Below are 286 nucleotides of genomic sequence, written 5' to 3'. Positions count from 1 at the left end.
GAACCTACCTCACAGTGTGATTTTAATATAGGGATAAATGGAAGAAAGTGAGACCTTTGGAGACCATTCTTATAAAGGTCATCTGGGTGTCTGTTGCTTGTTGCCACAACAATTATGCCGGAGTTGAAAAGTTCGGTGAACAGTCTCTTCAGCACCATTGCATCACCAATGTCTGTTACCTGTTGCAAATAACAGTTCTATTGAGTGCAACATATCAAAATGTTGGTAAGTATATGTAGATATATCTGCAAGATTTTTCTTTGAGAATATTCAAAACATGAGCTGC

General features: G+C 37.8%; 1 protein-coding gene across 2 annotated transcripts in view; it reads right to left on the bottom strand.

Moving 5' to 3' along the window:
* LOC119594041 (putative ATPase N2B) overlaps positions 1–286 on the bottom strand; it is a 10,018-nt gene that overhangs the window by 5,986 nt on the left and 3,746 nt on the right. For both annotated transcript variants that reach the window (XM_037943070.1, XM_037943071.1), the window contains exon 5: positions 9–179. In XM_037943070.1, coding sequence (XP_037798998.1) covers positions 9–179 — 171 coding nt within the window. The remainder of the gene's footprint in view (positions 1–8; positions 180–286) is intronic.

Source organism: Penaeus monodon, chromosome 33, assembly GCF_015228065.2.
Source record: "Penaeus monodon isolate SGIC_2016 chromosome 33, NSTDA_Pmon_1, whole genome shotgun sequence".
In the NCBI taxonomy this organism is placed as follows: domain Eukaryota; kingdom Metazoa; phylum Arthropoda; class Malacostraca; order Decapoda; family Penaeidae; genus Penaeus; species Penaeus monodon.
The sequence above is the reverse complement of the archived record's forward strand: the minus strand, read 5'-3'. Positions and strand labels throughout refer to the sequence as shown.